At 45.0% G+C, this 23,187-nt stretch overlaps 1 protein-coding gene and 1 long non-coding RNA gene across 18 annotated transcripts in view; both read left to right on the plus strand.

Moving 5' to 3' along the window:
- The window catches only part of LOC118364666 (alpha-1,6-mannosylglycoprotein 6-beta-N-acetylglucosaminyltransferase B-like), an 88,695-nt gene that overhangs the window by 41,902 nt on the left and 23,606 nt on the right, over nt 1-23,187 (plus strand). The window contains exons 8-9 of the mRNA XM_052491310.1: nt 617-786; nt 19,916-20,047. Of these exons, the coding sequence (XP_052347270.1) occupies nt 617-786; nt 19,916-20,047 (302 nt within the window). The remainder of the gene's footprint in view (nt 1-616; nt 787-19,915; nt 20,048-23,187) is intronic.
- Nucleotides 15,183-19,106, plus strand: LOC127914514 (uncharacterized). 17 transcript variants are annotated; one of them, XR_008088701.1, is made up of 7 exons: nt 15,183-16,277; nt 16,605-16,655; nt 16,728-17,383; nt 17,465-17,711; nt 17,874-17,955; nt 18,038-18,119; nt 18,201-19,106. It is a non-coding gene; the product is annotated as an uncharacterized LOC127914514 (long non-coding RNA). The 17 variants fall into 17 exon arrangements; XR_008088712.1 differs by lacking the exons at nt 15,183-16,277; nt 16,605-16,655 and adding an exon at nt 16,410-16,491 and having other exon boundaries at nt 16,728-16,973; nt 17,056-17,383; XR_008088695.1 differs by lacking the exons at nt 15,183-16,277; nt 16,605-16,655 and adding an exon at nt 16,410-16,491.

Raw genomic sequence — 23,187 nt, forward strand, 5'->3', positions numbered from 1 at the left:
TCAATGGGTCTGTGTTGGCTGCCTTCACTGTGTCCTTCGTTTTCTCCCGTCTTTAGTGAGAATGGTTAAACTAGTTTGGAGCACGAACCCAGAGTGGTTAGCTACTTTACTCTTTAGAAGTAAGATGAGAAAGTTTTGCGAGTCAAAAGTAACTGGGGAAGAATTAAAGGCTGCCATCTGTTGAGAAATCACAGTCTGATTTCATTACACAGTTAACAGGCTGGAAGTCCCATCCTCTCCCATCAGCAATTAAAACAGTCTTGTACCATTAGGCATATTAATTATCTTCAGCAGGTCAATCACTATTCAAATTCAAAAATGGTGTTTTCCAAGATTTGCTTGGGGACGAATGTTTCATGGCTTGCATTACTACTCTTCCTTTTAGCATAAATATTCAGTTTGTTGCAATTCATCTCTCTTATCTCCATTCATCTCTATTCCCAAGACCAGTGGTTTGTGGGGGACCTGAGATGTACAGACATGAATGAAGCTAATAGAGATAGCTATGAATAAGAACCATGGATCAGTCCTATTAGTTGGGAGCTCATCAGAATGAGACTGTAAACTCTTCAATCCTATGGTTGCAACCCCTCAAACTTATTTTTTTCCTTCTCAGATCCTGGTGCACGTAGGCTTCCTGACAGAGGAGTCAGGGGACGTGTTCAGCCCCAAGGTCCTGAAGGGAGGTCCTCTGGGGGAGATGGTTCAGTGGGCCGACATCCTCACAGCCCTGCACGTCCTGGGACACAACCTCAAGATCTCCGTCTCGCTCAAGGAGCTGCAGGGGTGAGTCAGATGATGTCATGTTCTATCTATGTCTATATCAATATGTAAGGATGGGACCTATCACAGTATTCAGACTGAGTCTAGTGGTTCATAACTTCTTCCTCTGGCTCAGAGTATATAAAGTCATGCATGAGAGAGGACTTTTTCAGCACCATGGATAGCTCCAGGGAGAACCGTACTGTGGCCATTCGAACTGTTCTGTCAATTCACTAACCTCATTGCAACTCCCCTCAACGACTATGCTTTTCCCTCTCGCTCTCATCCAACACTTCCCACGCTGCCCCTACTCGGATGGATCGCGCCGTCCCATATATTTATCTCTTCCCTCTGAGTCATGTGACTTTGTTGTGACATCATGATATTTTTCCCACTTTGAGATGTTTTTTGCATTTTTTGCGGACCTGGCATCCTTTCACTCCCTCCTCTCTACATCTTGCTGCTAAAGCCATACCATTCTAAATTCCAAACATCTGCCTCTAACCCTAGGAAGCTCTTTGCCACCTTCTCCTCCCTCCTGAATCCCCCCTCCCTCTCTGCAGATGACTTCGTCAACCATTTTGAAAAGAAGGTAATCCGATCCTCGTTTGCTAAGCACTGGTTCTGCCCACTGCCCTACCCTGTGCTCTGACCTCTTTCTCCCCTCTCTCTCCAGATGAAATTATCCGTCTTTGACGGCCGGCCGCCCAACCTTGACCCTATCCCCTCCTCTCTTCTCCAGACCATTTCCGGAGTGACCTCACCTGCTCATCAACTCATCCCTCCTGTCGTCCCTTGTCTTCAAGGACGAGAGTTGCACCCCTTCTGGGTTCCATTCCAACTACAGACCAGTATCCCTTCTCTCTTTTTTCCAAAACTCTTGAGCGTTCCTCCTGGCCAGCTCTACTGCTATCTCTCAGAATGACCTTCTTGATCCAAATCAGTCAGGTTTGACTAGTCATTCAACTGAGACTGCTCTTCTCTGTATCACGGAGGCGCTCCGCACTGCTAAAGCTAACTCTCTCTCCTCTGCTCTCATCCTTCTAGACCTATCGGCTGCCTTCGATACTGTGAACCATCAGATCCTCCCTCTCCAGAGTTGGGCAGACAGTGTCCTTATACCAGGTGTTCCTCTCCCAGCTCTCACCACTGGTGTCACTGACCCCAGACCAAGTCACTTGGCTCTGTTCACATGTGTTCCTCTCCCAGCTCACTAATCTTCTCCTTTCCCCCAGACAGACATCTCTGCATGTCTGGCAGACATTAGTGTGTTCCTCAAGCTGAACCTCCAGACGGAGCTCCTCTTCCTCCCGGGGAAGGACTGCCCAGTTCAGCGTTTGTGTTCCATGATCTCGCCATCACTGTTGACAACTCCATTGTGTCCTCCTCCCAGAGCGATAAGAACCTGGCTTGATCCTGGACAACACCCTGTCGTTCTCAACTTCCTCTCCCAGCTCACTGGCCCCAGACAGACGGCGCGTCCTAATCCAGGCACTTGTCATCTTCCTCTCCCAGCTCACTGTGCCCCAAGACAGACAGCGTTTGTGTTCCCAAGTTCTCTCCCAGCTCACTGGCCCCGGACAGACCAGCGTTTGCTGTTCCTCTCCCAGCTCACTGGCCCTACACCCCCACTGCGTTCATCCACCTCTGGCCTGCTGTTCCCTACCACTGAGGAAGTACAGCTTTGTGTTCCTCTCCCAGCTCACTGGCCCCCAATGGACAGACAGCGTCAATTTGTGTTACCCTCTCCCAGCTCACTGGCCCCAATTTGTAAGTCGCTCTGGACAGAGCGTCTGCGACTTAAATTTGTAAATGTAATTCTTTCCCCTCACGAATGCTCAGCTGACATATATTTATTGAGTCATGTGACTTGTTGTGACATCCTTTGAGATATTTTTTTTTGCATACACATTTGGATGAACAAACAAGCTTAATCTCTGGCACTCATGTCATACATATCTTATAAACCCATCTCTATATACCGACCTTTTTAGGTGATGTGTAACCATGTGTAAGGCAGCCCATCTCAGTGTTCATTCCCACACAGTGTGTTTCCTCTCCCAGTCTCACTGGTTCCCAGTGTTTACAGAGCTCACTGACCCCAGAAAGACAGTGTTTGTGTTCCTCTCCCAGCTCACTGATCCCAGACAGACAGCGTTTATGTGTTCCTCTCCCAGCTCACTGACCCCAGACAGACAGCGTTTATGTGTTCCTCTCCCAGATCACTGACCCCAGATTGACGGCGTTTATGTGTTCCTCTCCCAGCTCACTGGCCCCGGACAGACGGCGTTATGTGTTCCTCTCCCATCTCACTGGCCCCAGACAGACGGCGTTTGTGTTCCTCTCCCAGCTCACTGGCCCCGGACAGACAGCGTTTGTGTTCCTCTCCCAGCTCACTGGCCCCAGACAGACAGCGTTTGTGTTCCTCTCCCAGCTCACTGGCCCCAGACAGACAGCGTTTGTGTTCCTCTCCCAGCTCACTGGCCCCAGACAGACAGCGTTTGTGTTCCTCTCCCAGCTCACTGGCCCCGGACAGACAGCGTTTGTGTTCCTCTCCCAGCTCACTGGCCCCAGACAGACAGCGTTTGTGTTCCTCTCCCAGCTCACTGGCCCCGGACAGACAGCGTTTGTGTTCCTCTCCCAGCTCACTGGCCCCAGACAGACAGCGTTTGTGTTCCTCTCCCAGCTCACTGGCCCCGGACAGATGGCGTTTGTGTTCCTCTCCCAGCTCACTGGCCCCAGACAGACAGCGTTTGTGTTCCTCTCCCAGCTCACTGGCCCCAGACAGAAAGTGTTTGTGTTCCTCTCCCAGCTCACTGGCCCCGGACAGATGGCGTTATGTGTTCCTCTCCCAGCTCACTGGCCCCGGACAGATGGCGTTATGTGTTCCTCTCCTAGCTCACTGACCCCAGACTGATAGCAGTGGCTGGCTGGGCCACAGAGCAACATCCGGTCTAACCAAGGCTTTATTTATCCATCTGAAAAGATAACGCTATTGATTTTCAAATCGGCCAGGTGTGACTGCTGGAGTTAAGAGAGCATATGGTTCAATCTGGGAGTAAATGCCATAAACGTCTTGGAGGACCCAGTCCCTGCCTCTCCTTTCATCATTTACCCTTTCCCAGTTTCACCCGGCCTGGTCTAAATTGCAGTGTTTAAGTCGGACTGGAGATATCGGATATTGTCGATTTCCGCCAGTGCAGACGTGAGGCTGAGAGAAATTGGACAGGCAGCAGCATATGGTGTGGCTTCTGTTATTGAACACACATTCCTCACTGTGGGGAAGCGTCCGAGTTAGAGCTGCACTGAAGACTTAGCGCTTCCCTGTGATCTCAAACTGGAGTTTTGAAGAAAGCGTCTTTGATAAGGGTAGACTGGAGATCAGTGAGAGCGGATGGGATTCTGGCTCTTCTGCACACGCTATTATTTACCTCACTAATTGGTGTCATGGAGTATTGAATTACTGCATTCAGTCACCCCAGGGAATGTGTCTTGTGAATGTTGATGAAACCGCATGAGACTGACAGTAATTGTCAATCAGAAACAAATTGGAGCTGTGCTAAAGCCAAGTTAGGCTCTGTTTCCAAAGGATGAAATGCTGTGTGTGTGTGTGTGTGTGTGTGTGTGTGTGTGTGTGTGTGTGTGTGTGTGTGTGTGTGTGTGTGTGTGTGTGTGTGTGTGTGTGTGTGTGTGTGTGTGTGTGTGTGTGTGTGTGTGTGTGTGTGTGTGTGTGTGTGTTCTAGTGTGTTTGTTTATTGGTATATGTGAATGTGATGGTCTACTGTAAGGCCCATGCAGCTCTCTATTTGTCAGGAAATGGAATGTGCAGCCTTAGAGAAAATATAATAGGAGGTTGAAATTGGAGCCTATTGGGTTTATCAGACAGACCATTTCCCCCTTTTTCTCGCAGAGAAAAGAGACGCAGTACATTTCCCACTCTTTTTATGATCCTATCTTCTCAAATTGGCCAATAAAAGAGATGCTGAATGTCCAATAAATTCCTTTCCAGGACCATTAATGAATAGGAAAATCCTGACATTTCTCTCCATCTCTACCCCCCCCCCTTTATTTCAAGTTGACAGATTGCTATATGGGGTGCATTCCCACAGATTCCCCCAGGGTTGTATCTATTTAGATTTCATCCTCCTATCTCTCCCACTCAGCCTGGGAAACATGCCATCCTAATATCCCATGGTCTGCTTCAGCTGAGGTCTGTCCAACGCTGGTCCGACCAAGCTGACTCCACACTCCAAGACTGCTTCCATCACGTGGACTGGGACATGTTTCGTATTGTGTCAGATAAAAATATTGACGAATACGCTGATTCGGTGTGCGAGTTCATTAGAACGTGCGTTGAATATGTCGTTCCCATAGCAACGATAAAAACATTCCCTAATCAGAAACCGTGGATTGATGGCAGCATTCGCGTGAAACTGAAAGCGCAAACCACTGCTTTTAATCAGGGCAAGGTGTCTGGTAACATGACCGAATACAAACAGTGCAGCTATTCCCTCCGCAAGGCTATTAAACAAGCTAAGCGTCAGTACAGAGACAAAGTAGAATCTCAATTCAACGGCTCAGACACAAGAGGCATGTGGCAGGGTCTACAGTCAATCATGGACTACAAGAAGAAACCCAGCCCAGTCACGGACCAGGATGTCTTACTCCCAGGCAGACTAAATAACTTTTTTGCCCGCTTTGAGGACAATACAGTGCCACTGACACGGCCTGCGGTCTCTCCTTCACTGCAGCCGAGGTGAGTAAGACATTTAAACGTGTTAACCCTCGCAAGGCTGCAGGCCCAGACGGCATCCCCAGCCGCGCCCTCAGAGCATGCGCAGACCAGCTGGCCGGTGTGTTTACGGACATATTCAATCAATCCCTATACCAGTCTGCTGTTCCCACATGCTTCAAGAGGGCCACCATTGTTCCTGTTCCCAAGAAAGCTAAGGTAACTGAGCTAAACGACTACCGCCCCCTAGCACTCACTTCCGTCTTCATGAAGTGCTTTGAGAGACTAGTCAAGGACCATATCACCTCCACCCTACCTGACACCCTAGACCCACTCCAATTTGCTAACCGCCCAAATAGGTCCACAGACGATGCAATCTCAACCACACTGCACACTGCCCTAACCCACCTGGACAAGAGGAATACCTATGTGAGAATGCTGTTCATCGACTACAGCTCGGCATTCAACACCATAGTGCCCTCCAAGCTCGTCATCAAGCTCGAGACCCTGGGTCTCGACCCCGCCCTGTGCAACTGGGTACTGGACTTCCTAACGGGCCGCCCCCAGGTGGTGAGGGTAGGCAACAACATCTCCTCCCCGCTGATCCTCAACACGGGGGCCCCACAAGGGTGCGTTCTGAGCCCTCTCCTGTACTCCCTGTTCACCCACGACTGCGTGGCCACGCACGCCTCCAACTCAATCATCAAGTTTGCGGACGACACAACAGTGGTAGGCTTGATTACCAACAACGACGAGACGGCCTACAGGGAGGAGGTGAGGGCCCTCGGAGTGTGGTGTCAGGAAAATAACCTCACACTCAACGTCAACAAAACTAAGGAGATGATTGTGGACTTCAGGAAACAGCAGAGGGAACACCCCCTATCCACATCGATGGAACAGTAGTGGAGAGGGTAGCAAGTTTTAAGTTCCTCGGCATACACATCACAGACAAACTGAATTGGTCCACTCACACTGACAGCGTCGTGAAGAAGGTGCAGCAGCGCCTCTTCAACCTCAGGAGGCTGAAGAAATTCGGCTTGTCACCAAAAGCACTCACAAACTTCTACAGATGCACAATCGAGAGCATCCTGGCGGGCTGTATCACCGCCTGGTACGGCAACTGCTCCGCCCTCAACCGTAAGGCTCTCCAGAGGGTAGTGAGGTCTGCACAACGCATCACCGGGGGCAAACTACCTGCCCTCCAGGACACCTACACCACCCGATGTTACAGGAAGGCCATAAAGATCATGAAGGACATCTACCACCCGAACCACTGCCTGTTCACCCCGCTATCATCCAGAAGGTGAGGTCAGTACAGGTGCATCAAAGCTGGGACCGAGAGACTGAAAAACAGCTTCTATCTCAAGGCCATCAGACTGTTAAACAGCCACCACTAACATTGAGTGGCTGCTGCCAACACACTGTCATTGACACTGACCCAACTCCAGCCACTTTAATAATGGGAATTGATGGGAAATTATGTAGAAATATATCACTCGCCACTTTAAACAATGCTACCTTATATAATGTTACTTACCCTACATTATTCATCTCATATGCATACGTATATACTGTACTCTATATAATCTACTGCATCCTTATGTAATACATGTATCACTAGCCACTTTAACTATGCCACTTTGTTTACTTTGTCTACATACTCATCTCATATGTATATACTGTACTCGATACCATCTACTGTATGCTGCCCTGTACCATCACTCATTCATATATCCTTATGTACATATTCTTTATCCCCTTACACTGTGTATAAGACAGTAGTTTTGGAATTGTTAGTTAGATTACTTGTTGGTTATCACTGCATTGTCGGAACTAGAAGCACAAGCATTTCGCTACACTCACATTAACATCTGCTAACCATGTGTATATGACAAATAAAATTTGATTTGATTTAGCTGTTATGAGAGGACAATGGTTGGTATTGATGTTTTGCAGATCATGGGTTGCTTGGTTTCATCCAAACCACCAGATACTGTAGCTACTACTACTCTAAGTTAGATATAGATTAGTAGTAGCTACCATACCTGGTGGTTTGGATGAAACCAAGCAGTTTGCTTGAGTGGTTGTAATTATTTCTCATTTGTCACTTCCCCTGCCAGCTTTATGGACTAGTCCTCTGGCTCTCTTTTATTCATACAATCTTTTTTATTCAGACGTCTCCGTTCCACTCGCTACTTTAGCTGAGGGTCTTTTTCCTCGGTATAAGTTTCTGGCTCACGTCGCTTGCAGATGCTTAACTAAGCTGCTTTGGTATATTTTGAGTGATATTTTGGACAGGGAGGAGGACGCTCCTCTGCATGCAGCCAGATTCATCAAGTCCGCCTTCGCACAGAAAAACAGCTGGAAAAGTCATTCTCCAAAGGTCTGTTCCATCTGTATATTTTCATGATTAATGTAAGCCCATTCTTCTGTTGCGGTTGGTCAAGTTGTGGTAGTAGTTGGGGATGGTGCAGTGTGTTTTTCTATGTCACAGTATGAAAAAAAGTCTGAAAATATACTGTATGCCCTCACCACTGTAAGTCACTCTGGATAAGAGCGTCTGCTAAATGACTAACATTTAAAACATGGAAACATCCCATTATTGGTCACCCTCTTCCTCTGCTGTGTTGCCTTGACGGGCAGATGAGTCACTAGGCTGAGAGTGGGGATGGGAGGAAGTGATGAGGCTCCAGTCTCTGTCAACGGAGGGGAGGTCAATTGAAGGGGGAGCCTCAGTGGTTGTGACATCATATTTGTCGGGAACAGCATCACATGTGCTAAAAGGTGCCCGGCGGCGGTTAGCCAAGCAGTGCAGACAGCTGTCACTTCCTCTAGGGGATCTCCCCCCTGTTCCTCCCAGTGCGACGTGAGTAATTAGCCAGCACCAGAGCATGGTTTATGTACACCTGAGGAGGAGAGAGGGAGGGGATAACAGCCTGACAGTGCTGGATGGCTGGCTTTGCTGTGACGACAGGGCCAGGAGAATACTGAGAACCCCCCCTCATACAGCAGCTCTGTATGTCTCCACCCACACAGACTCTGTCCTCCACCCTCTGAGACCAGTAGGAGAGAGATGGAAAGGGAGGGGGTGATTCCACAATATGAGGAACATGCATCATTTGAACCCTCAGCACGAGTCCAATCAGAAGCATCATTGAACCGTGCAATAAATAACGTGTGGGGTCAAACTGATCTGGAATCAGAGATGGCATCGATAAGAGCACAGCCACTATGTGTATGGGAAGGAGGCACTAAGAAACATAACTCTCCCTGTCGTTTTACCCCTATCAAATCACCCTTTGAGGCTGATTTAGGCTGATTTAGGCCCCCATTAGGCTTCCAGAATGGGGGTTGCTGTGTGTGCCTGCAAGTACTACTGCGCTCTCTCACCCTCCAGCCTTTCCAACGATGTGCTTTTGTTTCTCAGCTTTGAAAAGCCAAACTAAAGCATCCCTGTTAAAAATAGACTGCTGTGTGTTTACAATATGTTGCAGTGCGCAGCACTTTTACAGAATCAGAGTTGAGGGCAGATTTTTATCGTTCGCAGTGATCAAAGCATTTGGGTCACGGCACGATAACATGATAGAATCATGTGACTTGATTTAGCTGCAGCGAGAGGGATTCGACTTCATCCAAGAGTCGTAGCGTGATGCCTAAATGAGATTGAGACCAAAGGACTACATGGTGTGTTTTTGACAGTGTTGCATGTCAGTTTTCATCCAATTTGAATCGCTACAGTAAACAACATATGGATGCAAGATATTGCAATCGCTGCTAGTTTCCTCTACTATATGCTGTATTGTAAACTCGGCAAAAAAAGAAACGTCCCTGTTTCAGGACCCTGTCTTTCAAAGAGAATTCGTATAAATCCAAATAACTTCACAGATATTAATTGTAAAGGGTTTAAACACTGTTTCCCATGCTTGTTCAATGAACCATAAACAATTAATAAACATGCACCTGTGGAACGGTCGTTAAGACACTGACAGCTTACAGACGGTAGGCAATTAAGGTCACAGTTATGAAAACATAGGACACTAAAGAGGCCTTTCTACTGACTCTGAAAAACACCAAAAGAAATATGTCCAGGGTCCCTGCTCATCTGCGTGAACGTGCCTTAGGCATGCTGCAAGGAGGCATTACACTGAGGCCTGTACTCTGGAGCGGGATTGATTTGGAGGTGGAGGGTCCGTCATGGTCTGGGGTGGTGTGTCACAGCATCATCGGACTGAGCTTGTTGTCATTTCAGGCAATCTCAACGATGTGCATTACAGGGAAGATATCCTCCTCCCTCATGTGGTACCCTTCCTGCAGGCTCATCCTGACATGACCCTCCAGCATGACAATGCCACCAGCCATACTGCTCGTTCTGTGTGTGATTTCCTGCAAGACAGGAATGTCAGTGTTCTGCCATGGCCAGAGAAGAGCCCGGATCTCAATCCCATTGAGCACATCTGGGACAAGTTGGATCGGAGGGTGAGGGCTAAGGCCACTCCCCCCAGAAATGTCTGGGAACATGCAGGCCTTGGTGGAAGAGTGGGGTAACATCTCATAGCAAGATCTGGCAAATCTGGTGCAGTCCATGAGGAGGACATGCACTGCAGTACTTAATGTAGCTGGTGGCCACACCAGATACCGACTGTTACTTTTGATTTTGACCCCCTCCCTTTGTTCAGGGACACATTATTCTATTTCTGTTAGTCACATGTCTGTGGAACTTGTTCAGTTTATGTCTCAGTTGTTGAATCTTGTTATGTTCATACAAATATTTACATTGTTTACATTGTAACATTGCTCTTTGAAAATATTTACATTGTAACATTGCTCTTTGATTTGTTCCACTTGAACATTGGGACATTTAATTGGACACACCCTGTATTTTGAAAATAGGACCAAATATGAACAGCTGTTGTATACTGTATATATCCTGCAGTAGACATGGAGCAGGAGATTCCAAACACAGTTCACAGTAGCTGCAGTAGTGTCTGCTAGCTCCAGTCAATCTTCTCCACATTGAGATTTTGACTCACAGGGCTGACTGTACAGAGCCAAAAAGTGGGCGGTCGACATTCAACACTAACAATAAGCAATCAGTGAATAAAAGTGCGGAAATAGCATAACGAGTGGGTGTTCCACATTAAGAGGAAGCTGTGCTTTTGTTGTTGACGGAGGCAGCGTCTCAGTCTCTTATGCCCAACTCTCTCAACTGGCTCATTACTATGCCTGGCTCTGCTCTGCCAAGCAGGTCTCCACACTGCCACTACCCTCTCTCTGCCCTTTTCTTTTCTTCCACACTGACCCCTCTGCACCCCATGGCCCCCACCCCGGCCTCCTTCCTGTGAATGTGGCTTCCTCCTCTCTGTGAGATAGACTTCTGCTCAGCTACAGTATAAGGTTCTCTCTCTGATATCTGGCAGCACGGTGCAGGTGGCCAGTCCACTCAGTGGGATACACCAAGATGGCCTGGTGCATGTAGCTGGTTCTTTTCTCATGGGGTGCCAGTCCATCCTCCCCTCCTCTCTTCTCCCGCTCCTTCTCTCTCCCTCCCTCCCCCTTTCTTCACCTACTCTCTCCCAATCCTGCCGAACTCTCAGCAGGACAGTCAGCCCCAGATGTCTTTCCTCTAGTGTGTGCGTCATACTCTAGTGTGTGTGTTTGTTCGTGTGTGTGTGTGTGTGTGTGTGTGTGTGTTTGTTCGTGTGTGTTTGTTCGTGTGCATGTGTTGCTTCTTATTCAACTGCTGCTCATTTTCAGCTCCATAACTGCAAATGTAATCCCCCTGTTCTCTCCAAGTGTGCAGGGATTTGCATATATCCAAGTAAAGCTCTGAACACAGCAGATTTAGTGCATTTGTGTGCAATACTGCCTCATGGGGTCACATAAGGCACTTTGTAATTATTAAAGATTTGTTCTCACATTATCACACCATCTTTTATCTGATCTATCCCTTAAATCAATCTGATCTATCCCTTAAATCATTTTTTACATGTTCTAATAAATACCGTAAGTCAGTTCTATTGGCGAACGTACAATCGCTGGAGAACAAACTGGATGAGTTCTGTTTGAGACTATACTTTCAATGGGACCTGAAGAACTGTAATATTCTGTCTTTCTCTGAGTTGTGGCTGAACTAGGACATGGACAATATACATCTAGCTGTTTTAAATATGCATCGGCAGGACAGAACAGCAGTGTCGGGGTAAGCTCAAAGGGGGAGGTGCGTGTCTCTTCGTTAGTTGGCGCGCGATCTGTAATATTAAGGAATCTGCTCGCCTGAGTAAGAATACCTCATGATAAGTTAAACTCTATTTATCAAGAGAGTTTTCACCTATATTTTTCGTAGCTGTCTATTTACCACATCAAACCAATGCTGGCATTAAGACCACACTTTACAAGCTGAATACGGCTATAAGCAGACAAGAAAATTCTCATCCAGAAGCAGTGCTCCTAGTGGCCAGTGATTTTAATGCAGGAAAACTGAAATCCCTCTTACCTCATTTCTACCAGCATGTCACTTGTGCAACTAGAAGCAAAAAAACTCTAGATCACCTTTACTCCACACACAGAAACACATACAAAGCTCTCCCTCACCCTCCATTTGGCTAATCTGACCATAACTCAATCCTCCTGATTCAAAGCTTTAAATAAAAACTCAAACCGTAAGTACCAGTGATGCGCTCAATACGGAAGTGGTCGGTGAAGCTGCTGCTAAGCTACAGGACTGTTTTGCTAGCACAGACTGGAGTATGTTCCGGGATTTATCCGATGGCATTGAGAAGTTTACCACATCAGTCACCGACTTCATTAATAAGTGCACAACGACGTCCCCACAGTGACCGTATGTACGTAGACATATCCCAACCAGAAGAGGGACACTAATCCGGACGCAAGAAATCCCGCTACGCCCTCCGATGAACCATCAAACAGGAAATGCGTCAATACAACAGATCGAATAAGATCGAATAGGCTCTGATGCTTGTCGGATGTGGCAGGGCTTGCAAACTATAATGGAGGAGAAAGGGAAACCCAGCCACAAGCTGCTCTGTGACACGAGTCTACCAGACGAGCTAAATGCCTTCTATGCTTGCTTCGAGGCAAGCAACACTGAACAATGCATGAGAGCACCAGCTGTTCCGGACGACAGTGTGATCACTCTCTCTGTAGCCAACGTGAGTAAGACCTTTAAATAGGTTAACATTCACAAGGCCGCAGGGCCAAAGGGATTACCAGGATGCATACTCAGAGCATGTGCTGACCAGTTGGCAAGTGTCTTCACTGAAATTTTCAGCCACTCTCTGACCCAGTCTGTAATACATACATGTTTCAATCAGACCACCATACCTGTGCCCAAGAACCCCAAGGTAACCTGTCTAAATGACTATCGCCCTTAGCGCTCACATCTGTAGCCATGAAATGCTTGGCTGGTCATGGCTCACATCAACACCATCATCCCAGACACCTTGGATCTACTCTAATTTGGATAACGCACCAACAGATCCACAGATGACAGAATCTCTATTGCACTCCACACTGCCCTTTCCCACCTGTGCAAGAGGAACACCTGTGAGAATGCTGTTCATTGACTACAGCTTAGCATTCAAGACCATAGTGCCCTCCAAGCTCATTGCTAAGGACCCTGTGATTGAACCCCTCTCTCTGCAACTGGATCCTGGACTTCCTGACAGGCCTCCCCAGGCGGTGAGGGTAAGCAACAACACATCCACCATGCTGACCCTCAACACGGGGGCCCCTCAGGGATGCATCACCCTCAGGGATGCAACCCCCAGGAGGCTGAAAGGATTTGGCTTGGGTCCTCAGATCCTCAGATCCTTAGAAAGTTCTAGACCTGCACCATTGAGAGCATCTTGACTGGCTGCATCACCACTTGGTATTGCAACTGCTTGGCACCTGACTATAAGGAGCTACAGAGTGTAGTGCTTACAGGCCAGTACATCACTGGACCCGAGCTAGCTGCCATCCAGGACCACTATACCAGACGGTGTCCTTGGAAAGCCCTAAAATATGCCAAAGACTCAAGACATCCAAGTCATAGACTGTTCTCTCTGCTACCGCACTGCAAGCTGTGATGATGCACCAAGTTTGGAAACAACAGGATCCTGAATAGCTTCTACCCCCAAGCCATAAGATTGCTAAATAGTTAGTTAACCAGATTCCTACCCAGACTATTTAACTATCTACATTGAACTTTGACTTATCACATATGCTTCTGCTACTGTTTATCTGTTTTGTATTCCTAGTTCTATTAAATATCTACCTCAATTACTTCGCACCCCTGCACATCGACTCGGTACTGTGTATACAGCCAAGTTGTCACTCATTATGTATGTATTATTACTTGTATTATTACGTGTTTTACTTTTCTATTATTTAACTTTTCTTTCTCTCTGCGTTGTTGGGAAGGTTGTCCACACCTGTTTGTTTACGAAGCACTAATACGATTAAATGAAATGTGATATTCAAGGTTATAAATGCCTCTTTTCAGTGGGTTATATGAGTTCCACCTGTCTGAACTGCTGCAAGGTGTCATGGGTGTCTTAGAGAGACATCCGAACGAGCTCAGCCTTTTTAATTCTTAAACTGGGAACATTTTCACGTCGTACGGAATTTTACAACATGATGTCACAATCAGAACGATTGGGAAGTTTTTCACGCAGGGAAGATTTTTACATGACACAAGGCACAGGTGAAGCCACAGTATTTAGAACAGTGTGTTGCTGTCAGATACACTACATGTGTCATAATATAAAATAGAATAGAAAGCTGTATATTGTTAAATCTACTGTTGTCCCCACTGCTTGAGCCATGGTGAGGTTAAATGACTTCTCTAGCTTTTCAAGGTGAGAGAATGTCTCACAGCTCCTTCACTTCCCTTGTGGGGGTGTATTAGATTGACCATTCTAACTTTGCTACAGTGTATCTGTCCTTAATAAAATACAGAGCAAATCCCTACACACACACACACACACACACACACACACACACACACACACACACACACACACACACACACACACACACACACACACACACACACACACACACACACACACACACACACAGAAAGGTGAGGCATGCCAATGCCATTTTGGGAGTGAAAGTTTGCCACAGTAGGGGCAAATCACCCCATTTAGGAGCAGTCATGCTTGAAATTAAGCCTGCAGTGTTCATTTCCAATAGTAAAACATGACACTACCCGACAAAAATGCAAACTGTCCAAGTTGAGTTATTTGAATGCCAGACACAGGGTATGATTTTACTATAGGTCTTCGGGTTACTATGCAGGCCCACACTGCAATCAGATTAATTCCAGTCAGGTGAAGTGTGAAGCTTGTGTTTGGGTGCTGTTTGGATGCACACACAGGCATACCTCCATACAAGTGGCTTGACTAGTGCTCTGTATTCTTGAGTGGGGTGCAGGCAAAGAGAATTGAATCCACTCTTGAGTAAAGACCCCTTTTTGTTTTTGTACGCCTTTATACAATTGACTGATAAAGCTCTAGTCTAAAGCAGTGACGGCTGACACTCTCTGCTCATTATCAAATCTACTGCAGAGGAACATTCTACCGTGCCTCTTTCCACCCGTTTGCAATTCCAACTAAATCAGTTGAGCAAACAAAAGCAAAAACGATACTTTTATTTGCAGGTGTGTGTGTGTGTGACTGTTTGTCTGTTTATTCACACTATTTATACAGTAGCAGTCTAAGCCTTTCTGCTGTTATCGCAAAGCCCCGCTAGAACAGCTGTGAGCACGAACACATTCAGAAGACCACAGGGCAAAGCATGTAAATCAACCACACAAACACTGTCATCCTTCATCTACATAGATCTATACAACTTAGCCTGGGAACTGTGCAATCAGGTTAATATGTTAACAAGATTTTGTGTGCAGAATGCACATTATGGACAAACGTGTTGTGCTGTGTGGACCAGATCTGGGTCAAATTCAACTATTCAACAAACTCAACTAGTTGGATAGTATAAAAATAAGTTGCATTGAATTTTGAGGTGGATAACATCTCATCTTTTAGCTACCATTATCTCTACCTCTGCTTATACCATGTCATTTACAGAACTGCTCTCCCTGTCTCCCCCTGCAATTACATTTCCTCTCCCACAGAGGCTGTCCATCTCCCTTTAAAAAGGCAATGTGTTCACAATATTCCCGTCTGCAGTGCAATCACAAAAAAATCGTATAATTTAGAGGCAGACATAATTCAGCTGAAAACCGTTTGATTGCAGGGGCCATTTTGTGTCTGACAGCCTACTGAAACTTTGGCTCTAGCAAAGGGAAGCAATTACTCTGGCTGCTGACTAGGGCAATCTCACTGCATCTGAAGAAACCGAGCCACTCTGTAAAGTGGAATTCCGGAGGAATTAATCAAGACCTGCAATTTACATGTTTACCTTGTTTACCTTGTATGCCTGACTAATGTCAGTGTGTGTGGGGTTTGATTTGTGTCTCCTTCGCTGAATAGCAAAACTTAGACTGTTTCACAGTCAGTCAGAGAACACCAGCTATTTCTGGAAATTGTAACGAGTGGCCAATTTCCTGGACTCCAATTCTTGGTGTTACGGTCATTAGCATAAGTGGTAGCTGCAGAATTGTGTTAATTTCCGACAGCTCGAGAGATAAAAGTCTGGATAGGAGGCAGATAGCTGTCATTTTCATTCCAATGCCTCACTACCTCTTCCACAGGGTGTCATTTGGAAGCTTCTCCCTACTCAGCCATGCATTACGGACAGCAATGATATGGTAAATCAGGTGTTTAGATATCCCTGTACATACTGCCTGCCTATCTGTTATCTCTCTGAGGTGATTGTGGGTCACTGATGGCTAAATTAGGTGTTTAGATATCCCTGTACATACTGCCTGCCTATCTGTAATCTCTTTGAGGTGATTGTGGGTCACTGATATGGTAAATCAGGTGTTTAGATATCCCTGTACATACTGCCTGCCTATCTGTAATCTCTCTGAGGTGATTGTGGGTCACTGATATGGCTAAATCAGGTGTTTAGATACCCCCGTACATACTGCCTGCCTATCCGTTATCTCTGAGGTGATTGTGGGTCACTGATATGGCTAAATCAGGTGTTTAGATATCCCTGTACATACTGCCTGCCTATCTGTAATCTCTCTGGGGTGATTGTGGGTCACTGATATGGTAAATCAGGTGTTTAGATATACTGCCTGCCTATCTGTAATCTCTCTGAGGTGATTGTGGGTCACTGATATGGTAAATCAGGTGTTTAGATATCCCTGTACATACTGCCTGCCTATCTGTAATCTCTCTGAGGTGATTGTGGGTCACTGATATGGTAAATCAGGTGTTTAGATATCCCTGTACATACTGCCTGCCTATCTGTAATCTCTCTGAGGTGATTGTGGGTCACTGATATGGTAAATCAGGTGTTTAGATATCCCTGTACATACTGCCTGCCTATCTGTAATCTCTCTGAGGTGATTGTGGGTCACTGATATGGTAAATCAGGTGTTTAGATATCCCTGTACATACTGCCTGCCTATCCGTTATCTCTCTGAGGTGATTGTGGGTCACTGATATGGTAAATCAGGTGTTTAGATATCCCTGTACATACTGCCTGCCTATCTGTAATCTCTCTGAGGTGATTGTGGGTCACTGATATGGTAAATCAGGTGTTTAGATATCCCTGTACATACTGCCTGCCTATCTGTAATCTCTCTGAGGTGATTGTGGGTCACTGATATGGTAAATCAGGTGTTTAGATATCCCTGTACATACTGCCTGCCTATCCGTTATCTCTCTGAGGTGATTGTGGGTCACTGATATGGTAAATCAGGTGTTTAGATATCCCTGTACATACTGCCTGCCTATCTGTAATCTCTCTGAGGTGATTGTGGGTCACTGATATGGCTAAATCAGGTGTTTAGATATCCCTGTACATACTGCCTGCCTATCCGTTATCTCTGAGGTGATTGTGGGTCACTGATATGGTAAATCAGGTGTTTAGATATCCCTGTACATACTGCCTGCCTATCCGTTATCTCTCTGAGGTGATTGTGGGTCACTGATATGGTAAATCAGGTGTTTAGATATCCCTGTACATACTGCCTGCCTATCCGTTATCTCTCTGAGGTGATTGTGGGTCACTGATATGGCTAAATCAGGTGTTTAGATATCCCTGTACATACTGCCTGCCTATCTGTAATCTCTCTGAGGTGATTGTGGGTCACTGATATGGTAAATCAGGTGTTTAGATATTGTACATACTGCCTGCCTATCCGTTATCTCTCTGAGGTGATTGTGGGTCACTGATATGGCTAAATCAGGTGTTTAGATATCCCTGTACATACTGCCTGCCTATCTGTTATCTCTCTGAGGTGATTGTGGGTCACTGATATGGTAAATCAGGTGTTTAGATATCCCTGTACATACTGCCTGCCTATCTGTAATCTCTCTGAGGTGATTGTGGGTCACTGATATGGTAAATCAGGTGTTTAGATACCCCTGTACATACTGCCTGCCTATCTGTTATCTCTCTGAGGTGATTGTGGGTCACTGATATGGTAAATCAGGTGTTTAGATATCCCTGTACATACTGCCTGCCTATCTGTAATCTCTCTGAGGTGATTGTGGGTCACTGATATGGCTAAATCAGGTGTTTAGATATCCCTGTACATACTGCCTGCCTATCCGTTATCTCTGAGGTGATTGTGGGTCACTGATATGGTAAATCAGGTGTTTAGATATCCCTGTACATACTGCCTGCCTATCCGTTATCTCTCTGAGGTGATTGTGGGTCACTGATATGGCTAAATAATCAACAACATCAATGGTTATTGAGAGTGAGTCACTCCTATGAGAGAGTCAGGTAATATTGTGGTGACAGACATCAGAATATGTGAATAACAGGCCGGGTCCACCCTCTGTTTTGAAACATTCATTTACAAACCCTTTATTTACAAATCTGCAGGTGTTTTTCAGAGCCTGGTGTAGAGAATTGTTTACAAAGGGAAATAAATTCAAATGTGTTTGTTTGCATTTTGGCAAGCAAATTATTGTTTTCATGACAATACCGTTTTTAGTGCGGAAAGTCTAAAGAGCTTAGGCTTCTTGAGGTGAGCTGAGATGCATTGCTTGTTTTATTGCTCACGGCAACACAAACACCTTTTCTTTCATTTCCCTACTAATTGCACATAGAGCGAGTGGCAAACCAATGGCTGAATTAGGAACATTCTCTGACCCATTTCTGCACCTCCACCTATCAAACTTCTGATATCATTCCCCTTAAACCAGACACATCTAGTTGATGTGACTAGAGCTGGGAGCTCTGACGGCTGGGGCTCCCCATCGCTCTCTCACACACACCACATGGAAGATGGCACACAACATTTATGGAAGCGTCCAGGCCATTTCAGAGCATTAGAATTACCCCCCTTAAGGCATTTCAGCTTTTTACAGCAAAATAGTATGTCAGCTGCTTTTTACAGCAACAGAGTATGTCAGCTGCTTTTTACAGCAACAGAGTATGTCAGCTGCTTTTTACAGCAAATAGTACTTCAGCTGCATTTTACAGCAACATAGTACTTCAGCTGCGTTTTACAGCAACATAGTACTTCCGCTGCTTTTTACAGCAACTTAGTACTTTTTCAACATAGTATTTCCGCTGCTTTTTACAGCAACATAGTATTTCTGCTTTTTGCAACATAGTATTTTGCTTTTACAGCAACATAGTACTTCCGCTGCTTTTTACAGCAACTTAGTACTTCCGCTGCTTTTTACAGCAACATAGTATTTCTGCTGCGTTTTACAGCAACATAGTATTTCTGCTGCTTTTTACAGCAACATAGTATTTCCGCGGCTTTTTACTGTGTCTTGTTCCCTTCATTGTTGTGGATATACACTTTTACTATACATTGTCCAGTTCCCTATAATGTATTTATTTTCCAAGTCTGTTGTTATTCTCCGTGTCGCTTGATAATATACATTCCTCTCATATTGACAGTGGACATACATTACCAGTCACACCTACTCATTCAATGGGTTTTCTTTCTTTTTACTATTTTCTACATTGTAGAATAAATGTGAAGACATCAAACCTATGAAATAAAACATGCCAAGAGTGTGCAAAGCTGTCATCAAGGCCAAGGGTGGCTACTTTGAAGAACCTCAAATATAAAATATATTTTGATTTGTTTAACAATTTTTTTGGTTACTACATGATTCCATATGTGCCATTTCATAGTTGTGATGTCTTTACTATTATACTACAATGTAGAAAATAGTAAAAATAAAGAAAAACCCTTGAATGAGTAGGTGTGTCCAAACTTTAGACTGGTACTGTACATACAGTGATTTAAGTTGTGTTGTGACGTGTTTGCTGTATCTGAGCCGAGCTTCTGTGTGTGCCCTGTGTGTGCAGGTTTCTTGGGGTCCCCCCTGGAAGAGGAAGCTGCCCCCTGACAGGACCTCTGCCCTTTGACCTCATCTACACGGACTACCATGGCCTGCAGCAGATGAGGCAGCACATGGGTCTCTCTCTGAGGAAGCACAAGTCAGTGGGTTTCTTCTATAATAATATAATAATATATGCCATTTAGCTGACGCTTTTATCCAAAGCGACTTACAGTCATGTGTGCATACATTCTACGTATGGGTGGTCCCGGGAATCGAACCCACTACCCTGGCGTTACAAGCGCCATGCTCTACCAACTGAGCCACAGAAGTTGCGGTCAAATATATTGGCACCCTTTACTTTACAATGCAGTGCAATGGAGCAGAATGTTCTGATTTCTCTTTTTTTCTCTTTTCAAAACTGGTTGAATGGCAATGTTTACCCTGTAGGCGGCACCTGCAACATACCACAGGTGAGATAGATGACACAAAAACGAGAATCACTCGCCTCCAACAAAATTAATTAGAATATTTTATAATTTAGTCCAGGCCATTTATTTTTTTACTCAAAGAGAAAAATTTAAATTTCAGTTTAGATTTTTTTCTTTCTTGGTCTTGTGCAGTTATAAATCAAAGAAATACATGTGTGAACACCAAAGGTTTTTTAAGTGTCTACTTATTTTAGACACTTTAGAAGACCGCAGCTGTATGTGTGTTTGTGGGTGTGTGCTTACTGTGAGTGTAGGCATGGAATGTACTATGCACCATATCACTGCCTCCTCTTCTGGAGGAGGAACAGACTTGTCCATGTGATACGTAAGTTAAACTGTCTGTGTGTTTCTTTGTTGCTGGTTACTCATTGGCTTATTGGCCTGATGCCCTTATTGGCTGGTATTTGGTCAGCTGGTTTTGTCCCCTGTGAGTCACCATAGGCTTCCAGGGGGAATCTGCATGAGAGCAGCCCACACAGCGATCAATTGGGTAAATAATGAGTCCCAGATTGACTGAGAGAAATGCTAAGTAGCACAGTGGAGAAATGGCAGGTACAGGGGGCAGCATTTTCGCTTTTGGATAAATAGCGTGCCCAATTTCAACTTCCTGCTACTCATGCCAAGAATATAAGATATGCATATTATTAGTAGATTTGGATAGAAAACACTCTGAAGTTTCTAAAACTGTTTGAATCATGTCTGTGAGTATAACAGAACTTATGTAGCAGGCAAAACCTATTTTTTTGTAGGTCTCTGTCTGTTCAGTGAGTTGTCATTGGGAAACAATATTTCTTAGGCACTTGTTTGCAGTTCCTACCGCTTCCACTGGATGTCACCAGTCTTTGGAATTTGGTTGAGGTTTGAGGTTATTCCTTTGTGCAATGAAGAAGTATGGCCATCTAGGAACTGGATAACACTGTTGAGAGTTGCGCAACACTTGAAAAGTAGCGTTGGTTTGTTTATCTTCCTGTATTGAACACAGATAGACCCGTCTTCAATTTGATCGATTATTAACGTTTAAAAATACCTAAAGTTGTATTACAAAAGTAGTTTGTAGTTTTGGCAAAATTTACAAGTAACTTTTGAAATATTTTGTAGTGACGTTGCGCAAATTGGAAGCTGTTTTTTTCTGGATCAAACACGCCAAATAAATGGACATTTTGGATATATAGAGATGGAATTAATCGAACAAAAGGACCAATTGTGATGTTTATGGGACATATTGGAGTGCCAACAAAAGAATCTCGTCAAAGGTAAGGCATGATTTATATTTAATTTCTGTGTTTTGTGTAGCACCTGCAGGGTTGAAATATGCTACTCTTTGTTTACTGTTGTGCTATCATCAGATAATAGCTTCTTATGCTTTCGCCGAAAAGCCTTTTCTGACATGTTGGCTGGATTCACAACGAGTGTAGCTTTAATTTAGTATCTTACATGTGTGATTTAATGAAAGTTTGATTTTTATATAATTTTATTTGAATTTGCCGCGCTGCATTATCCCTGGTTTTTGGTCAAGTGGGACACTTGCGTCCCCTATCCTAGAGAGATTTTAAAGCCCCTGAGTTATCTGTATATATTTTGAACTTTGCAATGTACAGGAAGTTGCCAGAGGCCTGCAAAGTGTCGACTAAGCAAATAAAACATGTAATTATTGGTCCTAGTTATTGCAGGACAATTTTAAGTGATAGGATTGTAAAAGTGAAAATGATAATGATAATGTTTCCATTTCTTGGTTGGAGAGAAACTAATATGTCTGGGGTGTGATAAATCTGTTCTGTTATATTACATTATACTGTGGAGTAGTGTTCCAGTCTGTTTTGTCCCTAGCTGCATATTCAATTTCCTGTTCCACAATCTCCAGTTAGCTCATTATACACATGCATGCACTCAAACATCAGCACACTTGCATGTGCACCCTAATGTTTGGGGGGGGGGTGCTACCCAACTGCTTAAGTTAAAGGTAGACATTAATATGTCATAGATGCAGAAATAATACAGCATAGTGGTCAATTTCCACGACAACTAAGAGCTTTGAAGCGTGAGTCTCAACTTCTCTGTTTTTGTCCACATGATAAAAGTGTGAAGCGAACCTGTGCACATGCACAGATGCTTTGTGTGACTGTGTGAAAGCGAAGTCATGCATCTCGCTCATCGCAATATCTGCGATGCTGCTCGTGGCAGCATAATTTCACTCAGTCTACGTTTAACTATCTAAGATAAGCCAAATACATTTTCTCCAGCTCAGGGCTCCAGCTATGCATTTGCTTGGCTAACTAAGTGGCTAGCCTGCCAGATCAAACTTTGTGGTACAGAGCAAATCGAAACAGAGCAAATCCCTCTACGCGCACACACACACACACACACACACACACACACACACACACACACACACACACACACACACACACACACACACACACACACACACACACACACACACACACACACACACACACACACTAACTAATATTATTATAGAGACCACATGAGGTTGGTGGCACCTTAACTGTGGAGGACGGGCTCGTGGTAACTACTGGAGCGCAATGAGTGAATGGTATGAAATACATCAAACACATGGTTAGCAGGTGTATGATGCCATTCCATCTGCTCCTTTTCCCGGCCATTATTATGAGCCGTTCTCCCCTCAGCAGCCTCCTGTGATAGACATGCAAACACAGCACAATATTTGTAGTGCACACACTATTGTTTGCGATCACACAATGAAGCTCCTAATGAAGATGACTGACCAGATGCCAATATGATTGTTTTCCTCATGGATCATTTGCATTACAGGCAGATATCTATGCAG

This window comes from Oncorhynchus keta, chromosome 32 (assembly GCF_023373465.1).
Source record: "Oncorhynchus keta strain PuntledgeMale-10-30-2019 chromosome 32, Oket_V2, whole genome shotgun sequence".
Lineage (NCBI taxonomy): Eukaryota > Metazoa > Chordata > Actinopteri > Salmoniformes > Salmonidae > Oncorhynchus > Oncorhynchus keta.